The sequence below is a fragment of the Argopecten irradians genome, chromosome 2, assembly GCF_041381155.1.
Source record: "Argopecten irradians isolate NY chromosome 2, Ai_NY, whole genome shotgun sequence".
Lineage (NCBI taxonomy): Eukaryota > Metazoa > Mollusca > Bivalvia > Pectinida > Pectinidae > Argopecten > Argopecten irradians.
Genome location: NC_091135.1, coordinates 55,388,911 through 55,416,509, shown reverse-complemented (window position 1 = coordinate 55,416,509; position 27,599 = coordinate 55,388,911). Strand labels below are relative to the sequence as shown.

The 27,599-nt window shown below is 38.5% G+C and overlaps 1 protein-coding gene across 2 annotated transcripts in view; it reads left to right on the top strand.

Moving 5' to 3' along the window:
• LOC138315998 (uncharacterized) overlaps positions 1–27,599 on the top strand; it is a 44,304-nt gene that overhangs the window by 13,035 nt on the left and 3,670 nt on the right. Inside the window, exons 1-2 of one of the 2 annotated variants that reach the window (XM_069257465.1) lie at positions 16,276–18,302; positions 26,151–26,525. In XM_069257465.1, coding sequence (XP_069113566.1) covers positions 17,847–18,302; positions 26,151–26,525 — 831 coding nt within the window. In that variant the 5' untranslated portion in view covers positions 16,276–17,846. Of the gene's footprint in view, positions 1–16,275; positions 18,303–26,150; positions 26,526–27,599 lie in introns of those variants that run through there. The other variant, XM_069257464.1, reaches the window with a different exon arrangement.

The window sequence follows — 27,599 nt, the reverse complement described above, 5'->3', positions numbered from 1 at the left end:
CTCCGTAGTCTAAATTTGGTCTAACGTAAAGACAAGCATGACGAGACCTTTCCACGTTCTCCGTAGTCTAAATTGGTCTAACGTAAAGACAAGCATGACGAGACCTTTCCACGTTCTCCAATAGTCAAATTGGTCTAACGTAAAGACAAGCATGACGAGACCTTTCCACGTTCTCCGTAGTCAAATTGGTCTAACGTAAAGACAAGCATGACGAGACCTTTCCACGTTCTCCGTAGTCAAATTGGTCTAACGTAAAGACAAGCATGACGAGACCTTTCCACGTTCTCCGTAGTCTAAATTGGTCTAACGTAAAGACAAGCATGACGAGACCTTTCCACGTTCTCCGTAGTCTCAAAATTGGTCTAACGTAAAGACAAGCATGACGAGACCTTTCCACGTTGTCCGTAGTCTAAATTGGTCTAACGTAAAGACAAGCATGACGAGACCTTTCCACGTTCTCCGTAGTCTAAATTTGGTCTAACGTAAAGACAAGCATGACGAGACCTTTCCACGTTTTCCTATAATCAAACTTGGTCTAACGTAAAGACAAGCATGACGAGACCTTTCCACGTTCTCCGTAGTCTAAATTGGTCTAACGTAAAGACAAGCATGACGAGACCTTTCCACGTTCTCCGTAGTCTAAATTGGTCTAACGTAAAGACAAGCATGACGAGACCTTTCCACGTTCTCCGTAGTCTAAATTTGGTCTAACGTAAAGACAAGCATGACGAGACCTTTCCACGTTCTCCGTAGTCTAAATTGGTCTAACGTAAAGACAAGCATGACGAGACCTTTCCACGTTCTCCGTAGTCTAAATTTGGTCTAACGTAAAGACAAGCATGACGAGACCTTTCCACGTTCTCCGTAGTCTAAATTGGTCTAACGTAAAGACAAGCATGACGAGACCTTTCCACGTTTTCCTATAGTCAAAATTGGTCTACAAAAAATAGTAAAGACAAGCATGACGAGACCTTTCCACGTTCTCCGTAGTCTAATTTGGTCTAACGTAAAGACAAGCATGACGAGACCTTTCCACGTTCTCCGTAGTCTAAATTGGTCTAACGTAAAGACAAGCATGACGAGACCTTTCCACGTTCTCCGTAGTCAAAATTGGTCTAACGTAAAGACAAGCATGACGAGACCTTTCCACGTTCTCCGTAGTCTAAATTGGTCTAACGTAAAGACAAGCATGACGAGACCTTTCCACGTTCTCCGTATTCAAAATTTAGTCTAACGTAAAGACAAGCATGACGAGACCTTTCCACGTTCTCCGTAGTCTAAATTGGTCTAACGTAAAGACAAGCATGACGAGACCTTTCCACGTTTTCCAATAGTCAAAATTGGTCTAACGTAAAGACAAGCATGACGAGACCTTTCCACGTTCTCGTAGTCTAAATTGGTCTAACGTAAAGACAAGCATGACGAGACCTTTCCACGTTCTCCGTAGTCTAAATTGGTCTAACGTAAAGACAAGCATGACGAGACCTTTCCACGTTCTCCGTAGTCAAATTTGGTCTAACGTAAAGACAAGCATGACGAGACCTTTCCACGTTCTCCCAAAGTCTAAATTGGTCTAACGTAAAGACAAGCATGACGAGACCTTTCCACGTTCTCCGTAGTCTAAATTGGTCTAACGTAAAGACAAGCATGACGAGACCTTTCCACGTTCTCCGTAGTCTAAATTGGTCTAACGTAAAGACAAGCATGACGAGACCTTTCCACGTTCTCCGTAGTCTAAATTGGTCTAACGTAAAGACAAGCATGACGAGACCTTTCCACGTTCTCCGTAGTCTAAATTGGTCTAACGTAAAGACAAGCATGACGAGACCTTTCCACGTTCTCCGTAGTCTAAATTGGTCTAACGTAAAGACAAGCATGACGAGACCTTTCCACGTTCTCCGTAGTCAAAATTGGTCTAACGTAAAGACAAGCATGACGAGACCTTTCCACGTTCTCCAATAGTCAAACTTGGTCTAACGTAAAGACAAGCATGACGAGACCTTTCCACGTTTTCCGTAGTCTAAATTGGTCTAACGTAAAGACAAGCATGACGAGACCTTTCCACGTTCTCCGTAGTCTAAATTGGTCTAACGTAAAGACAAGCATGACGAGACCTTTCCACGTTCTCCAATAGTCTAAATTGGTCTAACGTAAAGACAAGCATGACGAGACCTTTCCACGTTTTCCAATAGTCAAACTTGGTCTAACGTAAAGACAAGCATGACGAGACCTTTCCACGTTCTCCGTAGTCTAAATTGGTCTAACGTAAAGACAAGCATGACGAGACCTTTCCACGTTCTCCAATAGTCAAACTTGGTCTAACGTAAAGACAAGCATGACGAGACCTTTCCACGTTTTCCAATAGTCAAACTTGGTCTAACGTAAAGACAAGCATGACGAGACCTTTCCACGTTCTCCGTAGTCTAAATTGGTCTAACGTAAAGACAAGCATGACGAGACCTTTCCACGTTCTCCAATAGTCAAATTTGGTCTAACGTAAAGACAAGCATGACGAGACCTTTCCACGTTCTCCGTAGTCAAAATTGGTCTAACGTAAAGACAAGCATGACGAGACCTTTCCACGTTCTCCGTAGTCTAAATTGGTCTAACGTAAAGACAAGCATGACGAGACCTTTCCACGTTCTCCGTAGTCTAAATTTGGTCTAACGTAAAGACAAGCATGACGAGACCTTTCCACGTTCTCCGTAGTCTAAATTGGTCTAACGTAAAGACAAGCATGACGAGACCTTTCCACGTTCTCCGTAGTCTAAATTGGTCTAACGTAAAGACAAGCATGACGAGACCTTTCCACGTTCTCCGTAGTCTAAATTGGTCTAACGTAAAGACAAGCATGACGAGACCTTTCCACGTTTTCCAATAGTCAAACTTGGTCTAACGTACAGACAAGCATGACGAGACCTTTCCACGTTCTCCGTAGTCTAAATTTGGTCTAACGTAAAGACAAGCATGACGAGACCTTTCCACGTTCTCCGTAGTCTAAATTGGTCTAACGTAAAGACAAGCATGACGAGACCTTTCCACGTTCTCCGTAGTCTAAATTGGTCTAACGTAAAGACAAGCATGACGAGACCTTTCCACGTTCTCCGTAGTCTAAATTTGGTCTAACGTAAAGACAAGCATGACGAGACCTTTCCACGTTCTCCGTAGTCAAAATTGGTCTAACGTAAAGACAAGCATGACGAGACCTTTCCACGTTCTCCGTAGTCTAAATTGGTCTAACGTAAAGACAAGCATGACGAGACCTTTCCACGTTTTCCGTAGTCTAAATTGGTCTAACGTAAAGACAAGCATGACGAGACCTTTCCACGTTCTCCGTAGTCTAAATTGGTCTAACGTAAAGACAAGCATGACGAGACCTTTCCACGTTCTCCGTAGTCTAAATTGGTCTAACGTAAAGACAAGCATGACGAGACCTTTCCACGTTTTCCAATAGTCAAACTTGGTCTAACGTAAAGACAAGCATGACGAGACCTTTCCACGTTCTCCGTAGTCTAAATTGGTCTAACGTAAAGACAAGCATGACGAGACCTTTCCACGTTCTCCGTAGTCTAAATTTGGTCTAACGTAAAGACAAGCATGACGAGACCTTTCCACGTTCTCCGTTGTCTAAATTTTGTCTAACGTAAAGACAAGCATGATGAGACCTTTCCACGTTCTCCGTAGTCTAAATTTGGTCTAACGTAAAGACAAGCATGACGAGACCTTTCCACGTTGTCCGTAAAATTTGGTCTAACGTAAAGACAAGCATGACGAGACCTTTCCACGTTCTCCGTTGTCTAAATTTGGTCTAACGTAAAGACAAGCATGACGAGACCTTTCCACGTTCTCCGTAGTCTAAATTGGTCTAACGTAAAGACAAGCATGACGAGACCTTTCCACGTTCTCCGTAGTCTAAATTGGTCTAACGTAAAGACAAGCATGACGAGACCTTTCCACGTTCTCCTAGTCAAATTGGTCTAACGTAAAGACAAGCATGACGAGACCTTTCCACGTTCTCCGTAGTCTAAATTGGTCTAACGTAAAGACAAGCATGACGAGACCTTTCCACGTTCTCCGTAGTCTAAATTGGTCTAACGTAAAGACAAGCATGACGAGACCTTTCCACGTTCTCCGTAGTCTAAATTGGTCTAACGTAAAGACAAGCATGACGAGACCTTTCCACGTTCTCCGTAGTCTAAATTGGTCTAATGTAAAGACAAGCATGACGAGACCTTTCCACTTTCTCCGTAGTCTAAATTGGTCTAACGTAAAGACAAGCATGACGAGACCTTTCCACGTTGTCCGTAGTCTAAATTGGTCTAACGTAAAGACAAGCATGACGAGACCTTTCCACGTTCTCCTAGTCTAAATTTGGTCTAACGTAAAGACAAGCATGACGAGACCTTTCCACGTTCTCCGTAGTCTAAATTGGTCTAACGTAAAGACAAGCATGACGAGACCTTTCCACGTTCTCCCGTAGTCTAAATTGGTCTAACGTAAAGACAAGCATGACGAGACCTTTCCACGTTCTCCGTAGTCTAAATTGGTCTAACGTAAAGACAAGCATGACGAGACCTTTCCACGTTCTCCGTAGTCTAAATTGGTCTAACGTAAAGACAAGCATGACGAGACCTTTCCACGTTCTCCGTAGTCTAAATTGGTCTAACGTAAAGACAAGCATGACGAGACCTTTCCACGTTCTCCGTAGTCTAAATTGGTCTAACGTAAAGACAAGCATGACGAGACCTTTCCACGTTTTCCAATAGTCAAATTTGGTCTAACGTAAAGACAAGCATGACGAGACCTTTCCACGTTCTCCGTAGTCAAAATTGGTCTAACGTAAAGACAAGCAAAGACCTTTCCACGTTCTCCGTAGTCTAAATTGGTCTAACGTAAAGACAAGCATGACGAGACCTTTCCACGTTCTCCGTAGTCTAAATTGGTCTAACGTAAAGACAAGCATGACGAGACCTTTCCACGTTCTCCGTAGTCTAAATTTGGTCTAACGTAAAGACAAGCATGACGAGACCTTTCCACGTTCTCCATAGTCTAAATTGGTCTAACGTAAAGACAAGCATGACCGAGACCTTTCCACGTTCTCCGTAGTCTAAATTGGTCTAACGTAAAGACAAGCATGACGAGACCTTTCCACGTTCTCCAATAGTCAAACTTGGTCTAACGTACAGACATGCATGACGAGACCTTTCCACGTTTTCCTATAATCAAACTTGGTCTAACGTAAAGACAAGCATGACGAGACCTTTCCACGTTCTCCGTAGTCTAAATTGGTCTAACGTAAAGACAAGCATGACGAGACCTTTCCACGTTCTCCGTAGTCTAAATTGGTCTAACGTAAAGACAAGCATGACGAGACCTTTCCACGTTCTCCGTAGTCTAAATTGGTCTAACGTAAAGACAAGCATGACGAGACCTTTCCACGTTCTCCGTAGTCTAAATTGGTCTAACGTAAAGACAAGCATGACGAGACCTTTCCACGTTCTCCGTAGTCTAAATTTGGTCTAACGTAAAGACAAGCATGACGAGACCTTTCCACGTTCTCCGTAGTCTAAATTGGTCTAACGTAAAGACAAGCATGACGAGACCTTTCCACGTTCTCCAATAGTCAAACTTGGTCTAACGTAAAGACAAGCATGACGAGACCTTTCCACGTTCTCCAATAGTCAAACTTGGTCTAACGTAAAGACAAGCATGACGAGACCTTTCCACGTTTTCCAATAGTCAAACTTGGTCTAACGTAAAGACAAGCATGACGAGACCTTTCCACGTTCTCCGTAGTCTAAATTGGTCTAACGTAAAGACAAGCATGACGAGACCTTTCCACGTTCTCCAATAGTCAAACTTGGTCTAACGTAAAGACAAGCATGACGAGACCTTTCCACGTTTTCCGTAGTCTAAATTGGTCTAACGTAAAGACAAGCATGACGAGACCTTTCCACGTTCTCCAATAGTCAAATTTGGTCTAACGTAAAGACAAGCATGACGAGACCTTTCCACGTTCTCCGTAGTCTAAATTGGTCTAACGTAAAGACAAGCATGACGAGACCTTTCCACGTTCTCCGTAGTCAAATTTGGTCTAACGTAAAGACAAGCATGACGAGACCTTTCCACGTTCTCCGTAGTCTAAATTGGTCTAACGTAAAGACAAGCATGACGAGACCTTTCCACGTTCTCCTAGTCCTACGTTCTCTAGTCAAAATTGGTCTAACGTAAAGACAAGCATGACGAGACCTTTCCACGTTCTCCGTAGTCAAAATTGGTCTAACGTAAAGACAAGCATGACGAGACCTTTCCACGTTCTCCTAGTCAAATTTGGTCTAATCTAGTAAAGACAAGCATGACGAGACCTTTCCACGTTCTCCGTAGTCTAAATTGGTCTAACGTAAAGACAAGCATGACGAGACCTTTCCACGTTCTCCGTAGTCTAAATTTGGTCTAACGTAAAGACAAGCATGACGAGACCTTTCCACGTTCTCCGTAGTCAAATTGGTCTAACGTAAAGACAAGCATGACGAGACCTTTCCACGTTCTCCGTAGTCTAAATTGGTCTAACGTAAAGACAAGCATGACGAGACCTTTCCACGTTTTCCTATAATCAAACTTGGTCTAACGTAAAGACAAGCATGACGAGACCTTTCCACGTTGTCCGTAGTCTAAATTGGTCTAACGTAAAGACAAGCATGACGAGACCTTTCCACGTTCTCCGTAGTCTAAATTGGTCTAACGTAAAGACAAGCATGACGAGACCTTTCCACGTTCTCCGTAGTCAAATTTGGTCTAACGTAAAGACAAGCATGACGAGACCTTTCCACGTTCTCCGTAGTCTAAATTGGTCTAACGTAAAGACAAGCATGACGAGACCTTTCCACGTTTTCCAATAGTCAAACTTGGTCTAACGTAAAGACAAGCATGACGAGACCTTTCCACGTTGTCCGTAGTCTAAATTGGTCTAACGTAAAGACAAGCATGACGAGACCTTTCCACGTTCTCCGTAGTCTAAATTTGGTCTAACGTAAAGACAAGCATGACGAGACCTTTCCACGTTCTCCGTAGTCTAAATTGGTCTAACGTAAAGACAAGCATGACGAGACCTTTCCACGTTCTCCGTAGTCTAAATTTGGTCTAACGTAAAGACAAGCATGACGAGACCTTTCCACGTTCTCCGTAGTCTAAATTGGTCTAACGTAAAGACAAGCATGACGAGACCTTTCCACGTTCTCCGTAGTCTAAATTGGTCTAACGTAAAGACAAGCATGACGAGACCTTTCCACGTTCTCCGTAGTCTAAATTGGTCTAACGTAAAGACAAGCATGACGAGACCTTTCCACGTTTTCCAATAGTCAAACTTGGTCTAACGTAAAGACAAGCATGACGAGACCTTTCCACGTTCTCCATAGTCTAAATTGGTCTAACGTAAAGACAAGCATGACGAGACCTTTCCACGTTTTCCAATAGTCAAACTTGGTCTTAAATGGTCTAACGTAAAGACAAGCATGACGAGACCTTTCCACGTTCTCCGTAGTCTAAATTGGTCTAACGTAAAGACAAGCATGACGAGACCTTTCCACGTTCTCCGTAGTCTAAATTGGTCTAACGTAAAGACAAGCATGACGAGACCTTTCCACGTTCTCCGTAGTCTAAATTGGTCTAACGTAACGACAAAGGTACGCTCGGACAGCCTGTGCACATCAAAACAATGAAACCACTCCGCGATGAAAAATAAAAGTTTTTTTTTTTCATTTCACGTATTACTTGATGATATGAAAAATAAAACCCCAATATTCAAAACCATAGACATAGAATTTGTACATAGGTATACACCATGGATGAAGTGTTTTATGTGTTCAGTTGGGACTATGATATTTGGTATTACTCCGAGAACACTGGTCTCCCGAAATCACGAACAACGCCTTCTTCGCTGTCTTCCTCCGCGACAGACTTTCGATGGATTTTGGATTGTGTATGTTTATTTAAATTTTACGTAATTCATGCTAATGATCGTTATTGTAATCAAATGTTAGGAAGGTAACTGCAAAAGAAAGTTCTTATAACGCTTATAAAGCTTTTTGTGTTGGTTGTATTGACGAACTATATCTGAGATATTATTGCGCACTAAAAGTTAATAGTTTTGAGTACGTGCCTCCTCCCTTGATCTGTCACTGGGAGTTCTGTCTTTTGTTTATCGACAACTGCGGTATATTGAAAGGGAAAAAGTACCAAATCTATCAACATAAACTTACAAAATATAATGATAATATAGATATATTTATGTTCGAACAACTTAAAGTGACAAATTAACTTATATTGCCGTGTAATGTACGGTAGCCTTATGAAGACTTGCTAAAGTCCGATGTATTGCAGGAAGTTTTCTTGATGATAGCGTTCTTATGAATTCGAAAGAAATTTGACTGTTATAAGTAACCAAATAATGTACCCTTTACTTGACAAACGTATATGGCCATGTTTTATTATAAGTCAAAAGTCGGCAAAGCAAAACTCACGATAAATGTTCTGCACGATAATATCTCGTCAACCAGTTATTATTGGCTTACGAAGACTTGCTAAAGTCCGATACATTACATGATGTTTTCTTGATGTAAACGGCTAGCGTTCTTGTGAATTTAAAAGAAATCCGAGTGATATACGTAATGAAATAATGTACCTTTTATTTGGCAAAAGTATCTGGCCATGATTTATTAGTCAAAAGTCGTCAAACATCCCATGTTAGTTTTCTAAAAAGAAAACCAAAACATATCCGGAAATGGTAATATTTCTAATGTTATATTTTTCCGAAAATATTCTCCAATGTTAAGAGGATATTAAGATACGAAAATGTTTTCTTATTATTTTTTTTGTCTTTTATGAGACATTGATGAAATTGATAATTTAGCAATTAATAAAGAATTATAAAAAATGATACTCAGATTCTGAACGTTTTCATTGGTGTTGAAATCGTTATTTCAAAAATAATTTAGAAATAAAATTTATAATAGTTATTTCAGGATAATAAGTTATTCAACTTATTGTTCTTGAAAAACTTCAAATATCATAAAATAAATACGTTATCGTAAATATTTTTTTTATTAAACTCCGAAATTCAACACTGCACACTTATGTATAGTTTACTAAATTTTATATTTAAATGAAAAACCAATTTGTTTATTCCTTTGTTTGAGTCCTTCATTCACAGCATCTATGAGTGGCCTTGGCACTTTGATTAATTTTCACCATCGACTTTCAGCTTTGTATGAAATGTGTTGGAATGATCTTTAAAAAGTCATGGAATCGATATCATTTTCGCTACCATCATGCTTATCTCACCATTCTCAATATGTATGAGATTGGGTTGCAAAGTAGTCAGATGACTGTTGCAATGCCCCTGGACATCGTGTAACGAGAATGCTGTAAACCTTCAATAAAAAATACCCTACGTTTGCGATCCCTCCCATACGGAAACTTCGCCTTTATCTATGGGGAAAACCCGATCGTTCTTCCCTTTCAATCCTAAGAATAAAAACAAAAGACCTGACTTATAGATAACCAATCTATATCCGGAATTATCGTAAACTCGTGTACAAGAAGTGTAAGTAACGTAATCCTGGCTACCTCTCCCGTACGGAGAACCCCAGCCTTCTGACGTTCTCACCTCGATCATAACAACATACTGAACACCTCTCGTTCATAAACATATCAGTTACCGAACGGTCTAATAATGAACCGACACTATATTGATATGTGTGTCGCCAGTGTTTTGACACCTGGATGTAATACAATGCCGTATTGTCAGTTAATACAGAAGCTGAGGCTAACCTGGTCGCCATAGACATCTACAGGGAATCCGATTGGATTAGGACGGAACATTTGCTATTGTAATTAATACCTCTGGTCTCTGGGGGATAGATGAAATTGGTGATGACGTGGAGGTAATGGGCAATGACAAGCCTATTAGGCAGCTATGGCAGTAGTCTTTCCTTGTCTACTCTGATTTGATTGTGTCCATCTTGGTCAGCTCCTCGGGCCACAATAACACGGCACATTCTCTCACCGAGCGTGACTCGGGAAATGACGAAGCTAATGTGGCGCTTCAATATCGCGCCCTCGGTTCCAATTAGCTATATTGTATATTGGTCAGTTGAACTGATTCGATGTCCACCACGGGTAGGAAGGTAGGCACGCACTTGTATAGGTTGCCCCCTTAACAACCGTAATAACGTGACTAGAGTGTTTCTAGGTTGGTAAGAATTTCTTTTCTTTAGTAACCGAAGCAGAGGACAGTTTGTCATTACGGAGGATATGATATTTTTAGGTCATCTGACCCGAAGGGTCAGGATGACCAATTGCCGTGTGCCGTGTGCCGTGTGCCGTGTGCCGTGTGCCGTGTGCCGTGCGCCGTGTGCCGTGCGCCTTCGGGTCAGGATGACCAATTGCCGTGTGCCGTGTGCCGTGCGCCGTGTGCCGTGCGCCGTGCGCCGTGCGCCGTGCGCCGTGCGCCATGCGCATTCAAACGACTTCTTCTCATAACCGAAAGGCCCAGGATACTGATATTTGGCCTGTAGCATGCTGGGATGAAGGGTTACCAGGTTTGTTTAAATGAATGACCTTGACCTTCATTCACGGCCACATGGGTCAAAACAGCTAAAATTATTTAAACAACTTCTTGTGAATAACTAAGAGGCCTAGAGACCTGATATTGGGGCCGCGACATGCGGGGATGAAGGGCTGTCAAGTCATTCAAGGTCACAGGGGTCAAATAAGCTAAAATCTTTAAACGGCATCTTCTCTAGAACCGAAAGACAAAGAATACCCATATTGGGCCTACAGCATGCTGGGACGAAGGGCTATCAAGTTTGTTCAAATGAATTACCTTGACCTTCATTCAAGGTCACAGGGGTCAAATAGGCTAAAATCTTTCAACGACTTCTCAATAACCGAAAGACCCAGAATACCCATATTTGGCCTGCAGCATGATGGAATAAAGGACTACCAAGTTTGTTTAAATAAATGACCATGACCTTCATTCAAGGTCACAGGGGTCAAATAGGCTCAACATTTTAAACAGCTTCTCAAGCACCGAAAGGTCTAGGATGCTCATATTTGACTTGCAGCATGCTGTGATGAAGGACTGCCAAGTTTGTTCAAATAAATGACCTTGACCTTCATTCAAGGTCACATGGGTCAAATAGGCTAAAATATTTAAACGACTTCTTCTCAAGATCAGAAAGGCTCAGGGTTCTCATATTGGGTCTGCGACATGTTGGGATGAAGGGCTACCAAGTTTGTTCAAATGAATGACCTTGACCTTCATTCAAGGTCACAGGGTTCAAATAGCTTAAAATCTTTAAACGACTTCTTGAGAATAACTAGGAGGCCTAGAGACCCGATATTGGGCCTGTGACATGCTTGGATGGAGAGCTACCAAGTTTGTTCAAATGAATGACCTTGACCTTCATCCAAGGTCACATGGGTCAGATAGGCACTAAAATCTTGAAATAACTTTTTGTGAATAATTAAGAGGGCTAGAGACCTGATATCGGGCCTGTGATATGCTGGGATGAAGGACTACCATATGTGGTTGTTTTTTAAATGACCTTGATCTTCATTCACAGGGGTCAAATAGGCTAAAACCTTTAAACGACTATGTTGTATTGTGCCAATAGTCAGATGACCGTTGAGGCCCATGGGCCTCTTGTTATTTTATGCCTCTTTGCTGCAGCGGATATTTTACTTTACAGTATTATATTACTGAAACAGACTGACTGAAACCCGGGCTCAAACATTCACAGTTCGCCTCCGTTCGAAACTATAAACCAATCAAAGCCTTTTCTCCGTTCGAAACCCTAACCCATTCTCAGCTCGCAATCTGGACTCAGCCGTTCCCAGCCCGTGTTTGGTCGAACTCCGGACTTATCCATTCAAAACTCGTCTCTGGCCGAAATCCGGTCTAAGCCACTGGCCGATATCCGGACCTATCCGACCCCAGATCTAATCCCTTCCCAGATCGCTTTTCTGAACTCATTGATTTTATCGTCTGCGCGTTAAATCAAACGATCCACAATGAGATAGTCTTAATCACATCCAAAGAAAGCATCACAGGATGAGAGACAATCTGTCAAACCAATCCGATAAACAAAGGTTGTTTCATGACTATTTTGTCATCTAAGAATTCATTAGTAAAATGATGATATTCTTGATATCGTAGAAAATGTTCTTCCGATACGTATCGCGATAAAGCAGGATAAAAGTGGATCCTAGCGGTATCTAAACACCTTAATCATGTTTATAAGTCAAATGAAAAATGGAATTTTTAAAAATATTTTCATGCTTTTTTTAGCTAAAAAAAAAACAAACAAAAATCCTACAAATGAAATCAGAAAGAAAACTTATATTTTTAGGTGCCTTTTGAGAATTTGCCATATCGGAATTCGAAGTTGTTATAGTCTTGGAGAACACACAACGCCACAAGATTTTATGTCGAGAACACACAAATGGAATTTAATTGAGGGAAAATGACACATATTCTCCGAGTATTGGCCGACAGACAGTGCACCAAAAACAAACAAATGACTTTATTTGGTGAGGGTAGGTTACAGTGTAAAAAAGGCCAAACTATTAAGAATAGCACACCAGCTTCTGTTGTCTAAGTTAATGAACGATGAAGCTATACATATGTCAGTATAATTAGTCTGGGATGCCTCTGATATGGATCTGTGACATGTTGATCCTAATTACTTGTTGTTGGCCTAACGAGAAAGATTTTATCGATTTTCACGTGGAAATCGGGTGATTCATAGAATTCTATGTCAACAAATAATATTTTTATTGATACATCCAAGATTGTTGAAAAAAGAATAATCGGTATATTACTTTCCTTGAAGTAGAGATGTATACAATGTATCAAATATATATAGAATAGGTTAAGTTTACCTTTGGCAGACAGATAATATACATGTAAGTAGCAGGTCTAATCAAGCAAAGGTTAATGGATGTTCGTAAACAAGTTTGTTTTGGACAGGTAATAACATCCTCAAAAGGATTTTTTACTTATGTTTTGACCACGAATTCAGTTTACAATGTTATTCAAGAAAACAAATTTTGAAATATCGCCTTCAACAAATTTACAAAACGCGAATCACAATCTTAAGGATGTATTCTTCTGAGCTTTCAGTCCCGTTGAAGTCTCGGTTCGACATAGATAAAAAAGTTATGAGATTTTCAAAAACAAACTATCAATGTCTGTTGTAAGTTGGCAGTTATAAGTTTTATAAAAAAAATTACATTTCTATTCTTAGTAGGTTTTTTTTTATACAGGGATTTTAAAATTGTGTCTTTTTTTCGCTTTGAGTAGAGCCACAGTTTTACCATTTTTACTTAAATTGTTTTTACTTAAATCATCACTGTGCTAGCATTTTTAGCTGTATCGAGTTAATTTTTGCTGTAAATCTTTACTAGTTGCGTGTGGTGTGTGAAATGATACACTTTGGCCACTTTAATTTTCCATTTAATGGTTATTTGAGCACTTTTATTTTTTACCCTAAAATATTGAAAAATAACAAATATTTAAAGATGCTCCACCGCTTACAAGTGGTATTTTTCACTATCAAAAACAGGAGCAGAGGATTTAGTATTTTTCTTCGGTTACAAATGTTACTTACTTTACACCATTACCACAATTGAAAAGTTTGAGCTTCTAATTTTATTTCATGTTAAAATTGCAAAATATGATTAATTACATCCCGAAAAAATTCCGTTGCACTATATCCTATATGGAATTAAGTACTTATTGCGCATGCACCAAAGGCAAAATGAATTATTTTATATTATTTTTTTTGTGTGAATCATACATACATGTATGTATACACGATTAAACACTAATTATTGTTCAAGTGATGAATATCATTTATGCTCTGCCGGCGGTGGAGCATCTTTAAATGGGACAAAAATGTTAGCAGTCGGACCCCCAATTTTTCTGCCTGATTAAGAAAGAACAACCCTTTCCCTATTGATATGCAAAATATTCACAAAAGTTTAATATCAGAACTTTTTCAATAAAGGGTTAAATTTTGCAAAAATGGTTGAAAATGGTTGAAAATGGTGCGTTTTATAGCTCAAAAATAACGGGTAGGTGTATCATATGTTGTTATTCTGACACTAAATATGAGTTTATTAATCATAAATTCTACAAACATCCATACATATCAAACACATCATTAGGAAATTGTGGCCTTAATCTCTCGTGTATGTGATCAAATGGCAAAATTCCCATAAAATCTAATATTTTGTCAACTAGGTCTTTGAGTGACATAGACATGGACATGTTTTTCATTCCATTTTCTTTTATGGTGTGAACTGCTATTTCCAAAAATCTATATGAGAAAAAAAAAGTTTAATACAAGAAAATTTTGACTTCTCAGAGGAGTACATCCTTAATGGAAAACGGTCGTTTCAAAAATATACCAAAACATTTTAAAATGTTTTACTTTGACGGATTGTATAAAAAAAAGAAAAATACGTTGAAGATGAATTTCAATTTGTTTCATATGCCCATGTTATTCTGATATCCATTAAAAAATCACAAAGAACATTTATTTCAAAGTACATTGCATGTAAAAATTAATGCAACTTTTTAATATAAAAAAATGCAAAGGATTTAAGAACTTATAATCTTAAATTTATAACGCAAAAAATTCTTTATTATTCAATGAGTTATTTGATTATACACTTCCGAAGGTAGTACTGTCGACATTTACGTTTGTATTTCATGGTATACATTTTAAATGTTACGGTATTGTATTGTATTTCTATACTGATGAGTCATTAGACTCTAAGTCTATAAAAAATTCAACCTTAAACCAAAGAGCCAACACAGAAAGTAACGATTTGGCATGATTGTCACCGATAAGCATGTAAAATTAGGCAATTGTCAATAACTTTCAATATATTTCGTTCAGCAGCAAACTAAGCTACATGAATCTTCATATAAAAAGCTGTCTAAAGGTGGCAAAATACTAGTTAATATTATCAATTACCTGTTATATCTGTCAACCACATAACAGCTAGTAAGTGATAGGTTTAACTGAGTAGCAACAAGAACGTCCAGAAAGTTACATGTAGTACAAAAAGTACGACTAAAATCGACTTTAATTCCCATGATTAATGTACAAGAACAGGAGTTACCTCCCTTCGTATGAAGCAAAATATCAATTCAATAAAACTCTTAAGTTCATCCTAATTTACCTAAAATATCGTATGCAAAAACACATCTTCACTCTTAAATAATATCTAGTACATCTTCTTTGAAAATACGCATTTCCCGTAAACTCAACGCATAGAAAACCAATTAGGATTTACTTCCCATAACTTTTCAGGTATTCGAAGTCATAAGCTGAAACTCAACCCCCTATACAGGTTTATACCTCGTAAACCTTTGGTGGTAAATGATGAATCGAAGACTTTATGCGAAGCAATTGACGCTGTTTGCTTTCATCTCCCACACATTGTAACTAAACGATATCGTCCCGGAACCCATTACACTATATCCAATAAGTCAGCGTTGTGATGTGTATTATATATGTATATGAGGGCAAACCAAATATATATAAGTATCAAGTCCTTTATTTACGGACTTTTTTATCAGCAGCAGTTTTAGAAATAAATAAATAGATAAATGAAAACAAATTTAAAAAAAATGAATTCTTAAAATACTTCATATATATTTTTGCAACATTTTCATAGTAAATATAATGATACTACGGAACATTTTTAAAAAAGATCACAAAGTTACAAAACCATTTTATTTAAAATGTGTTATTTTGGTAATAAGTTTTAAAAACATTTTTGGAAACAACACTTCCAAGGGTGGACCACCTCCCTCATCAATAGATGTACACATATCTAGGTCAATGAAACCTTGAGGAAATCTGAAATGGATCCTAAACCAGAGTTAAACAAAGGGGACCGTATCAGGAAATATGACAACAGAGCCAAAGGTCAAGTGGTCACCCCGTATAACACAGTTCGGACTATAACAACGACCGAAACCACACAAGATAATCCACATAGTCCTAGTACATCCATGGGATAAATCTTCCCAAAGGAAATGTCACAGTGTGACAAAAAAGTCGGATGTGAGAACTGCGAGGGATTATTGGAGGCACCTTTTGAGCTTCGCCTTGATGAACACCGAAACTAGGCGAAATCCATGTCATAAAAAGTTGGAGTCCTTGATCAACAAATCGGCAATGACAGACCATGCCACACAGGAGAACTGTGTGAACGCTTTGGGAACTACAAAGTGTTAAATAGAGAAAGTAAACTCTTGAAGTGACAGATAAAGGATCAGTACTAAATCGAGACGAGGGGCATATAGACTCTCGCATATATACAGGTGACCAGTAAAGAGTATAGGTTCATTAAACGTTGCACACTCCAGCAGTGCCGAAATCAATCACCGATCGTCGACTTTTGTTTCGAAGACTATTCGTACACATTTTACACCTTTATCTGCTGAAAGAGACAACGAAAATATAAGGAAACTTCCCTTGGACTTAACTTTAAATCGGGACCGTTTTATTTCGCGACTAACTTTATACTTTGAAATGTTGCTTTGGTGTGTCTCTAACTTGTTGACTTTGAAATTGCGACTAGTAATTTTGTCTTGTCTATCTAACTCCAGATTAACGCGATTTGAAACCAAGATTGGAAAGCGACAAAATAACGATAGCGAAAAACGACAATGTAAAAAAAATAAATCTAATGTACCGTAACTTAATTCCACTTTAAGTGAATAGAGGTTAAGAGGGATTTTTCTAAAACACAGAAGTAAATACCCAGTAAGTTCTAAATGCCACTTGAACAGAAATGTACTATTAACCGAAAGCTGCACTAGACCACACTGTGAGTGTACAGAGATATTTACAGCTAGTTTGTATATAACATGCCGATTTGCCGCAGGACTTGGTGTTATACATGAACGTATTTGAATTAGTCATTTCACGTCATGTAGATAAAGTGAAAGGCCTTTGTCCTCTATTTAGACCTATATGTATGATAAATAACACATGTATAAAACAGTTACACATATGCAGCGCGTTCGATTAGCGTCACCTTTAGCGAGTTTCACCCTGCATTATCGAGTCATTTATACAGTAGGTGAAACCAGCAGATCATTTCTTATTATTGCCGACATTAGACGTAGACCCGGTGTGTGTCGCTCTTGGCCTATGACACGACCACAACTAAGCCTTTCTGGGGATTACACGGCCTGTCACCTTATTGTACGTATCAATGGATTTTGGATCAGGAATGCTGCGCCAGGATTAGCAGCATCCAAGTAAAGTGATTTGTGAGTAAGACTGGCCGATTTCACAGGTACCCAGAGAGGAATAATGTATATACAAAATGCCACCTGGTTTTACACACTCTGGAGACTAACTTTACGCGTGTGTATATAAAAATGTTTGGAAGATATCAGGTGAAATTGATTTCTTAATAAGGTGAATATGCACGGGTTTTTAACGAGCCCACCAGATGTTACCTGAATATATTAGATTCATTTTGACAAGCGTTAATTTATTTACCTGCGCTGTTAATTAATTACAAGTACAGGTAAAAACCGAACAGATGCCAGATGGAGTGGTGTTCTAAGTTCTAATTTCCGCCACTTGAAGAGGTTTGTTTTTCCTCTTGTTCGATCTAGCCATATCTATTTGACATCTAATGCCACCATAATCTGCGGTGTATTAGCGGAATTCGATAGAGATTTGAAGGACAGACCGATTAGTCTACATCTATGCTAAACTTTAGCCAACAATCAGCGAATAGAAGACAACATGTCTCACGATGATTTTTCTGATGGATGGCTAATTTCGCGATACGTCGCCCCAGATGGACATCTTTTTATGACTGTGTTATTCTTACTAGCTTTCCTTGGGGGCCGGGCAGTGTACGGACAATTTCGTAGGAGGGTTCGGAAATTAGATGTCGTGGTCATCGGTGCAGGCCCCGTGGGTCTCACCGCCACATTTATAGCAATGCGTAGCCCGAGGGTGGGACAAATTACGGTTTATGAGGAATCCCCTCGGGAGTATGTCATCAACAGCCCATACCAAATTACATTTGACTCGACCAGTTTCAGTTTCTTAGAAACAATTGGTGTAGATTTCAACAACATGGAAGGATGTCACGATTTAGGACTGTTCTATACCAAAGTCGGAGTCTATCTGCAATATATACTAGACCAAATTCAGTGCACGGGACACCGCTGTAAAGTTTTGTTCGGAGCGAAGGTAAGGTCCCCAGGGAGGTGTCATAAACTTGATGGTTAAGGTTCATTTATTATTTCTGAGAATGCCCCGGGGAATTAACTCAGTTATATTGATAAACAACGGCTTTATTAGTATGTGCCATACAGCACCACTAATTCACCAACATCCAGCCATTGGTGTGTGGCAGCCTGAGACGGTGGAGTTTGTTCATCATCAGTGATGTTCAGATCCATAGCATAGAAATGCATACAGAAATGTAATTAGGTGATTCGTTAATTCTGTACAAAAATGCGTGTTTAGATTGTTTTGATGATTTTCTACAAAACGGTGTGTTCAGAACAAAGTCTCGATGAGTATCTTGCTCAGAACATTGTGACGATGATTGTGTACAGAAATGGGTGCACTATTCAGAACATTGTTTCGATGCTTTTGAACAGAAATGCATGTTCAGGAAAAATATTTTCGATGAATAGGTCTACTGATATGACAAAGAAATGTGTGTTGAGAACAATTCTATGGTTATTAGGTCAAAGAATTCCTTCAGACCGATATTTCGAAGAAATACATTTCATGATTTGTTCAAAAGATGCGTGCTTTTCGTGATTTGGTAAAAAACAAAGGATTTCTTGATCAGAACATTATATCAGTGCAAAGGCCAGACAATTATTGGTCTATACTTTCCTGTTCAAAATGATTATGCATAATAAATGATTTTGTTTCGGTGTTTACAGAACGACGTGTAAAGGGTTTTGTATGTAAGATATTCGTGTTCCAAACAGCATATGTATTTAGTACAATACATCAAACGTATATGATTTTCAGTCCACGTGATAATATTTTAACAACACATGAAATCCACTTTTTTTGCCATGCAGAAACAGCCTTTCACGAATGCTCAATGAACGCATAATGTTTCTTCAGTATGTAATTATGACTTGTAATACACCAATATTCTGTCCATTCTAGTGCTCTCAGCTGTCAATTTACAGGGCTCTCAGTGGACCCCCAAAGGGCCATATGATACATCTATCGATCAATGTTATCTTCAGTAACTCCCTATGTACTCAGGTATCGAAAAGGATATTGATCAATAGTGGTGGTGCTACCCCAGCGATTCAATATTTAGTTAGCGATAAAATGAACAAAGCGATCGATTAACGATGACTTTGCTGCGATATAAACTTAAAGTCACATATAGAGGTCTTTGATCCCGTGTCAGAGGAAAGCCGATCGCTGATAACCCCTCGTATTTAACCTGTCAGCCAGTAATTAAGTCCAATCACTTATGTTAAGCGGTTAACGGTTCGAATTAACATCGTATTGGTGAAAACGTCATTAATTTTACTTCTGTTTCCCGAAGAGAATTCCGAGATACTCCGAGTGTCGGTATCTGATATTCGGATAGAGGAACATTGCATTTCGTGCCTTCTCGGAAGGATCGATTTAGTGTTCTACGAGCAACTCAACCTATCCGTCTTGATTTCCACGTTAACTAAAATGAATGATCCATTAAAATGCCAACTCCTGGCCTTTTAGAACTTTGAGGGTTGGTATTGCACTTAGAATGGCACGCCTTACGTAACGTGCTTTAAAAAGTCAGATTGAGTATATTGTTCTGTTGACGTCAGCTTCGGATGGAAAATGGAATCGTATATAGGATCATAAAGTTGCAATAAATGCACCAAATCGTTGCAGCTCATGCGAGGGAGCATGCATGCTGGGCCTAGAAGGCTGATTTACATATGTATATATACTATATATATGGCGGGTACTAATCATACATGACATGTTTATTTCAGTATGTTGTCCCATCACGTTAACATATTGTCCTCAGTACATCAGGCGATCTAAAATATCGTTTCTTTGACATAACGTATTACACGTAAATATCTAGTCAGGAATCATCCATCTTCAGCATCGGTTCCATGATACCCTACTGTCACAGATATCTATGGGCTTACTTAACAGCTAAATACGTATGACGGAAATGTCGTTTGATGACAGTTGATAACCATGCTACTGAAGTAATGCGACACAAATATCCATCAGGGGCTTGATTATATACAATCATATGTCATGTGACCTAATTCTTGCTTGAACTAGACATATAAAACCACGTGATGAATTACCAAAGAATGGTTGGGTTACCACGAAAGCTAGTCACGTGATGAATTGAGTTGCTACAGTATGAAGTCAAATGGTTCGGTAACATAACACTATAAAGAAAAATAAAGAGTCACGGCAGGTATGATATTTAGTTTGGCGAGAAAAAAAACCTAGCAACATGATATGGTCAGTCTAAAGTTTGGTGAAAAAATATAGCAACATGTTCTTACCACAACAACGTGCTCTAACCAAAGCAAAATGTTCTAACCATAGCAACATGTTCTAACCATAGCAACATGTTCTAACCATAGCAACATGCTTTAACCATAGCAACATGCTCTAACCATAGCAACATGTTCTAACCATAGCAACATGTTCTAACCATAGCAACATGTTCTAACCACAGCAACATGTTCTAACCATAGCAACATGTTCTAACCATAGCAACATGTTCTAACCATAGCAACATGTTCTAACCATAGCAACATACCATAGCAACATGTTCTAACCATAGCAACATGTTCTAACCATAGCAACATGTTCTAACCATAGCAACATGTTCTAACCATAGCAACATGTTCTAACCATAGCAACATGATCTAACCATAGCAACATGTTCTAACCATAGCAACATGTTCTAACCATAGCAACATACCATAGCAACATGTTCTAACCATAGCAACATGTTCTAACCACAGCAACATGATCTAACCATAGCAACATGTTCTAACCATAGCAACATGTTCTAACCATAGCAACATGTTCTAACCATAGCAACATGTTCTAACCATAGCAACATGTTCTAACCATAGCAACATGTTCTTAACCATAGCAACATGTTCTAACCACAGCAACATGATCTAACCATAGCAACATGTTCTAACCATAGCAACATACCATAGCAACATGTTCTAACCATAGCAACATGTTCTAACCATAGCAACATGTTCTAACCATAGCAACATGTTCTAACCATAGCAACATGATCTAACCATAGCAACATGTTCTAACCACAGCAACATGATCTAACCATAGCAACATGTTCTAACCATAGCAACATGTTCTAACCATAGCAACATGTTCTAACCATAGCAACATGTTCTAACCATAGCAACATACCATAGCAACATGTTCTAACCATAGCAACATGTTCTAACCATAGCAACATGAACTAACCATAGCAACATGTTCTAACCATAGCAACATGTTATAACCATAGCAACATGTTATAACCACAGCAACATGTTATAACCAAAGCAACATGTTATAACCACAGCAACATGTTCTAACAATAGCAACATGTTCTTACCATAACAACATGCTCTAACCATAGCAACATTTTCTTATAATAGCAACATTTTCTAACCATAGCAACATGTTCTAACCATAGCAACATGTTATAACCACAGCAACATGATCTAACCATAGCAACATGTTTAACCATAGCAACATGTTCTAACCATAGCAACATGCTTTAACCACAGCAACATGCTCTAACCATAGCAACATGTTCTAACCAAGCAACATGTTCTAACCATAGCAACATGCTCTAACCATAGCAACATGTTCTAACCATAGCAACATGTTCTAACCATAGCAACATGTTCTAACCATAGCAACATACCATAGCAAATTTCTAACCATAGCAACATGTTCTAACCATAGCAACATGTTCTAACCATAGCAACATGTTCTAACCATAGCAACATGTTCTAACCATAGCAACATGTTCTAACCATAGCAACATGTTCTAACCATAGCAACATGTTCTAACCATAGCAACATGTTCTAACCATAGCAACATTTCTATAGCAACATACCATAGCAACATGTTATAACCACAGCCACATGATCTAACCATAGCAACACGATCTAACCATAGCAACATGTTCTAACCATAGCAACATGTTCTAACCATAGCAACATGATCTAACCATAGCAACATGATCTAACCATAGCAACATGTTCTAACCACAGCAACATGATCTAACCATAGCAACATGATCTAACCATAGCAACATGTTCTAACCATAGCAACATGTTCTTACCATAGCAACATGTTCTAACCATAGCAACATGTTCTTACCATAGCAACATGTTCTAACCATAGCAACATGTTCTAACCACAGCAACATGATCTAACCATAGCAACATGATCTAACCATAGCAACATGTTCTTACCATAACAACATGTTCTTACCATAACAACATGTTCTAACCATAGCAACCAACATGTTCTAACCATAGCAACATGTTCTAACCATAGCAACATGTTCTAACCACAGCAACATGATCTAACCACAGCCACATGACCTAACCATAGCAACATGTTCTTACCATAACAACATGTTCTTACCATAACAACATGTTCTAACCATAGCAACCAACATGTTCTAACCATAGCAACATGTTCTAACAACAGTAACCCGATCTAACCACAGCCACATGATCTAACCATAGCAACATGATCTAACCATAGCAACATGTTCTAACCATAGCAACATGTTCTAACCACAGCAACATGATCTAACCATAGCCACATGATCTAACCATAGCAACATGATCTAACCATAGCAACATGTTCTAACCATAGCAACATGTTCTAACCATAGCAACATGATCTAACCATAGCAACTTGTTCTAACCATAGCAAAATGGTCTAACAATAGCAACATGTTCTTACCATAACAACATGCTTCAACCATAACAACATGTTCCTACCATAACAACATGTTTTAACCATACCAACATGTTCTAACCATAGCACAATGTTCTAACCATAGCAACATATTCTTACCATAACAACATTTTCTTATCATAACAACATGCTTTAACCATAACAACATGCCCTAACCATAACAACATGCCCTAACCATAACAACATGCCCTAACCATAGCAACATGTTCTTATGATAGCAACATGTTCTTATAATAGCAACATGTTCGTACCATAGCATTGTGCTCTAACCATAGCAACATATTCTAACCATACCAACATGTTCTAACCATACCAACATGTAATATACCACAGTATCATGATCTAACCATAACAATATGTTCTAATAATCAGTTTAAAACTTGGTGAGATAACCATAGCAACATGTTCTAACCATAACAACATGTTCTAACCATAGCAACATTTTACAGTGTCTTAATACTCTATAAGTATAACGCCAATGTGATATACTTGTGTTCAATATTAACTTACTGTTTTACTCCATGTGACTATGCTTCCTTCAATTGTTATGATATCTCAAATGTCATTGTCGTTGTAAGTTTATCAGTGTATGATTATGTCTGTGATATTTTGTAAACCATTCAATTGTCAATTTCTTGAATTTTGAATCTTTCTCGTTTTCAGTTTAAAATTTGACAAGATAACCATGGCAACATATTCTAACCATAGCAAAATGTTCTAACCATAGAAAAATATTCTCATATTCAGTCTAAAGTTCAGTGAGATAACCATAGCAACATGTTCTAACCATAGCAAAATGTTCTAACCATAGAAAAATATTCTCATATTCAGTCTAAAGTTTAGTGAGATACCATAGCAACATGTTCTAACCATAGCAGCATGTTCTCACATTCAGTCTGAAGTTTAGTGAGATAACCATAGCAACATGTTCTAACCATAGCAGAATGTTCTAACCATAGCAACATGTTCTCAAATTCAGTCTAAAGTTTGGTGAGGTAACCATAATAGCATGATCTATTTAGTCTTAAGTTTAGTGAGGTAACCATAGCAACCTGCTTTATTACTCCACAATAAAACAGCAACCCGGATAATGATTAACTTTCTCCTTGAATCGTTGTTATGTTGCTGAACACCAAGGTATAAATAATGCTTTCATATTGTGTTATTTAACCGGAAGTAATAAATCGCCTGCGGAGTTTGAAACTCTCGTGTTGTGTAAATCAATCGCACCTTATTGATCGCGTAAGCTAGGGTTCGTTTGATGTACTTAAACATGTACTTAATCTTTGTCTGTTGTATATTCATTAGGTAGTCTGAAGAAGCCTTTATTTAAATGAGAATTATTAGATCAAATGCGAGGTATCACGTCGAGTTTTGTATGTACTTTGGTACAAGTATAATAGTAGACAACCGAAGGTAGGCTAGTTCCAAGCAAGGTAGGGTTTGCTTCCCCGTATTAAGAATAAAATTTTATAGCAGATATATATATCATTCTATTTTAGGAAACTAGTGGTCCAAATGGCAGCTCCTGCTGCATTCTTACTTCATGTGGATAGAAAGACCAGACATTCATGAATGATACCATATGCACCGCAACTAGAAGGCTAGTCCAAACGGCATGGACATATACATTTGTATGCATGTAACAAAGACTGTGCTTTCATCAGTGTAAGATGCTAATTCATGCATGCACCAAATAATAACGGACAATGGGCACACCTCGCTGTAATGAAATACATCAACGTGTTTAAATTTGGATTAGATTGGTATTTGCGTTTTGCGGTCGACTTAACATGGATTCTGTATAAAAACAGCACTAAATCACTACACCACATTTACCCCTACACAATCGATCTGCTGCCAGTTATCAACTCTGTGATGGCAATTTTCGTGGACAAACATTTCGCGATTTCAGAAGGTTAATAACTACCGCAAGGTTTATTCCCGTGATAGATGTAAATCGTCTTTTTTACACCTCCATCAATACCACGGACTGGTGTATCATAGATAATACGCGTGAAGGGATTCAATTAATCGGCGTCAATAATGATGACATGATTTTATATCGTGTCAAAAGCACCGACTTTATAATATACTGTAGTTTAATTCACCAGACTGTCCTTTGTCTGAGCAATATGTGCTTTACCTAAATAACTTTCACTCTCATTACAAATTTTACTGCTGCACAGCACGTACAGAGAAGTAATACCATAGGAAATACTGTGTGCATGTAATCCGTGTCTTCTATACTGGTTTATAGCCGAGTGTGAACAAGGTACACACACACATGAGTTATAACAGTTGGGAGGACAAGTACCTAACTACACCTAGAACACAGAATCTGGCAGACACGTCCCCACTGGTATAAGAATGTCCGGGCGTTCGAGTTTGATCTCTGGGAACGATAACTGACAGTGTGGAATATAAGGCCACGTACAGAGAGCGAATACTTGTCAATCTTCATTTAAAGAAAACAGCTGATCAACATGATTGGTCATCTTTGATTTTGACATTTGGGAATTATCGACGTTTTGTTTTTATCACAGGAAAATGATGTTTTCAGTGTACTTTATCTGAAGTCTGATTCAATGTCCATGACCTTCCATTCAGAAGATGCTTTGATGCCAATGTATAAATATTTGAACAAAGATTACTTGGCATTCTTGGAGAAGATTTAATGAGGTTTTGCCTGCAACCCAATACTTATAATATTATTCAAATAAAGTTGAGTGAAATTAGAATACAAAAATACAAGATAGGAAAATATAAACAGTACCTCGAGTGTATCATGGCCTAATAATTGTCTAAGATCGAAATAATGTGGTTTGGTGGTAATTTTATCTCAGCAGGTTTATATTAGAGTGAATACTTTTTGCCAAATCATATTTGAACTTGTTAAACTTCCGTGTACTCTTGTCAATGCTTCTGTAAATATAAAAACATCATGTTCCTCGTCTGTTTTAATCATTTCGTCAACAAAGTGGTGTTGACATAAAATTTGCGCACGATTAAATAGCTATTCTCATGATTTCATATTTGTGGTTACTGATTTTTTATCGTTTTAGTTCGATAAAGAGCTTCGCAAGAACTTGGAAAGAGGAAATGGCCGGACACTTGTCATCGTATGTGATGGGAAGAAGGGACAGTCGGCCAGTCTCCTGGGGTTGGACGAATTCACGGACCAAGTATCATGCCATACATTCGGCGCCATGGCTGGAATCGAACGCCCGCACTTGCGCGAAGTTCCCACACAGGAAATACGGGCACATAATTTGAACTTTGACCTATCAGCATATGGACCATATAGTCAAGATCAAAATGGGACGTCTGGATTTAGTTTGAAGATATTTGGGAATAGTAAATACAGATATATGTGTTTAGCGATAAGAAGATGTGATTCGCCAACTTTAAAGGCTTTACGTACAATACTAGATAGGTCGGTAAGTATCGTCATCATTACATGTTCACTTTTGGTATGTATTTGTTCTCATCCCATTTTGAGTTGGAGTCATAAACCACGTGCAATAAATATTCCTACCTATCATAAGTTATAATTTACTAAAATTAGTATTTTTCGGTGTGTCTTTGTATTATTTGCAGGATTTAGTTTGCAACAAGGACATTTCTTTATTTTCGTTGGTTCACTAGAAGGAGTGTGGGTTAGAAATTGTGTTTGTTAAAGGTAGGTTTCGCCCAACCAAATAAACATTTTTTTTTTGTGTAATGCGATAAGTGGAAGAAAAGATGAAAAAACATATTAGAATATCTCAATTTAATTTCTTTATGTGTTTGAGATTGAACAAATGTGTCTTGAATACAAAATTGAAGGAAATCCTTGATTTATTACGGTGTCCGTCAGACAAAATAATATGCAAATGAAGCTGCGATGGATGTGTTGTCGAAGTTTGGCGCATGCGCATTGTCACGCACTAAAAGTAAACAAAATGGCTGAACGAAAGTGTGTGAGAGATGAAAAAAATATATCTGAATCGGCAACAAAGTGGAGGAAATTATAATGGATTCGGTAGCACCCTAGGATATCTATAGGGAATTAAATTCAGAGATGGCATGTAGCAATAGAAGAAACAGAAGCCACATCTCAAGCGGAACTTGCCGGGATCTGTTGGGACTCGTGTAACGGCATTGCAAGTGGTGAGTTAAATTTCAACACATATGCCAGCGCATAAACAGCCGCAGACTAACTACATGTATATTTGGTGTACAAAGTTAGCGAGCGTATGTAAGTAACATGACGTGTTTTAGATTATATGATATGTATAAACAGTCCCTCGCACTTCGATTTGTTGTTGTTGTTTTTTAAATAAACATGCCGTGGCAAGACTGTCACTTCTATCTGACATTTTGTTGCACGCTTCCGTTTGTTGCTGCGGCCTCGTTTTGGAAAAAATACGTCATGTTCTATGTAAAGCTTGACTTCGCTCTATTTTTAGAGGGGTATTTTCCTGGTCAAGTTAGGCAACTGACCACCCATATTGTTCGCTGTATGCATTGAA